At 37.5% G+C, this 1,605-nt stretch overlaps 1 protein-coding gene across 1 annotated transcript in view; it reads left to right on the top strand.

Annotated features, from left to right (window-relative positions):
• Positions 1 to 1,346: 1,346 nt before the first annotated feature.
• Positions 1,347 to 1,605, top strand: part of LOTGIDRAFT_176109 (hypothetical protein) — a gene marked incomplete at both ends in the record, with an annotated part of 2,127 nt that continues 1,868 nt past the window's right edge. The window contains one exon of the mRNA XM_009066455.1: positions 1,347 to 1,593. Within this exon, the coding sequence (XP_009064703.1) occupies positions 1,347 to 1,593 (247 nt within the window). The remainder of the gene's footprint in view (positions 1,594 to 1,605) is intronic.

Here is a 1,605-nt window from a genome sequence, read left to right as displayed (position 1 = left end):
TAAAAATTGATAAGTTTTGACATTTTGAAACATTATTATGTTAAGAGCATTATTTTCTATTTTGGCATTATATATATATGATCAAAAACACAGAGATCGTAGTACGTACCTGATTTGCCAATCATACTGTATCCGCCCATTCCACCGAGCATACCGCCCATCATAGCGTATCAGCCCATTCCACTGAGCATATCACCCATCATACCGTATCCACCCATTCCAACGAACATACCACCCATCATACCGTATCTGCCCATTCCACCGAGCATACCGCCCATCATACTGCATCCGCCCATTCCACCGAGCATACCAACCATCATACCGTATCCCGCCATTCCACCGAGCATACCGCCCATCATACCGTATCCACCAATACCACCGAGCATGTCTGCAATTCAAATTTGACGCCATTTAACTCAAGGGCAACAGTTCAGAAACTTTTATAGTCTATAGTGTCCTCAAGAAATGTGGTCGGACAGAATGACGAACAAGGATGGTGGCGTTATATGCCAACAATAACATATGGGGATAAAAAAAACAAATAAATATATTTTGTGGTCCCTCCACGGCCCCTTTACTTGGTGTTTACTAGAAACGCCACTGTTTGATATGTACTAAGCGGAAACGCTGAAAAAAAAACTGTCTATGTATAAAGACTGCTTAAGATTATTTAAAATCCCCTCCCAAGTGATTTAAAGTAGAACAACAATTCTTTACAATGAGACTCAAACTTTCTTAGCTTTTATTTTAATTCTTCTATGTTTTGTCTTCGTTTGTAAATTGACATCATGATCAAGGCCATTGATCGTCATATAGTATCTGATATGTGAACTACATCCTGGTTCCTTACAGCCGAGGGTGGCCCTACTTAGAAATAGATTTAGAATAATTAGTAAATTGAATAATAAATAATTGTTGAGAGAAAAATGAGTGATGGTTTTAATCAGGTTATTCAATTCAATTGGATGTTGTAATAATATATATTATAAACTAGTGTATAAATACAGTCAGTATTGAAGGTAAAAATATCACAAATCTTCTGTTCTTCAAACTATCAACATCACAACCAGCCGAAACTAGTAAGTTGATATAATAATTTTAATGAATACATTTTGGTATTTGGCTGTTGATATAATAATTTTAATGAATACATTTTGGTATTTGGTTGTTGATATAATAATTTTAATAAATACATTTTGGTATTTGGCTGCGCAAACTGATTCTAGTTGTGTCAATGCAGATTTGTTTGTAGTTCAAACGTGTTATCCGGCAGTCATACTTTATATCATGTATTTGGTTCAAATTGTAGATAATGATTTTATTCTTTTTCATTTCCAGAATTCAAGATGAACACCCTCTTTACCATCGCCTTATGTTTGACCTTCGCCGCCACCACCCTTGCTTTTAATCCAATGATAGGCGGTATGGGTATGATGGGAGGTATGGGTATGGGAGGACTTGGTATGATGGGAGGTATGGGAGGACTTGGTATGATGGGAGGTATGGGAGGTATGGGTATGATGGGTGGTATGTACAATCCAATGATGATGGGTCATGGTGGACTCGGTATGCTCGGTGGAATGGGCGGATACGGTATGATGGGCA

The sequence above is a fragment of the Lottia gigantea genome (genome assembly GCF_000327385.1).
Source record: "Lottia gigantea unplaced genomic scaffold LOTGIsca_765, whole genome shotgun sequence".
NCBI classification, from domain to species: domain Eukaryota; kingdom Metazoa; phylum Mollusca; class Gastropoda; family Lottiidae; genus Lottia; species Lottia gigantea.
Note: the sequence above shows the minus strand (reverse complement) of the source record. Positions and strands in the feature narration are given on the sequence as shown.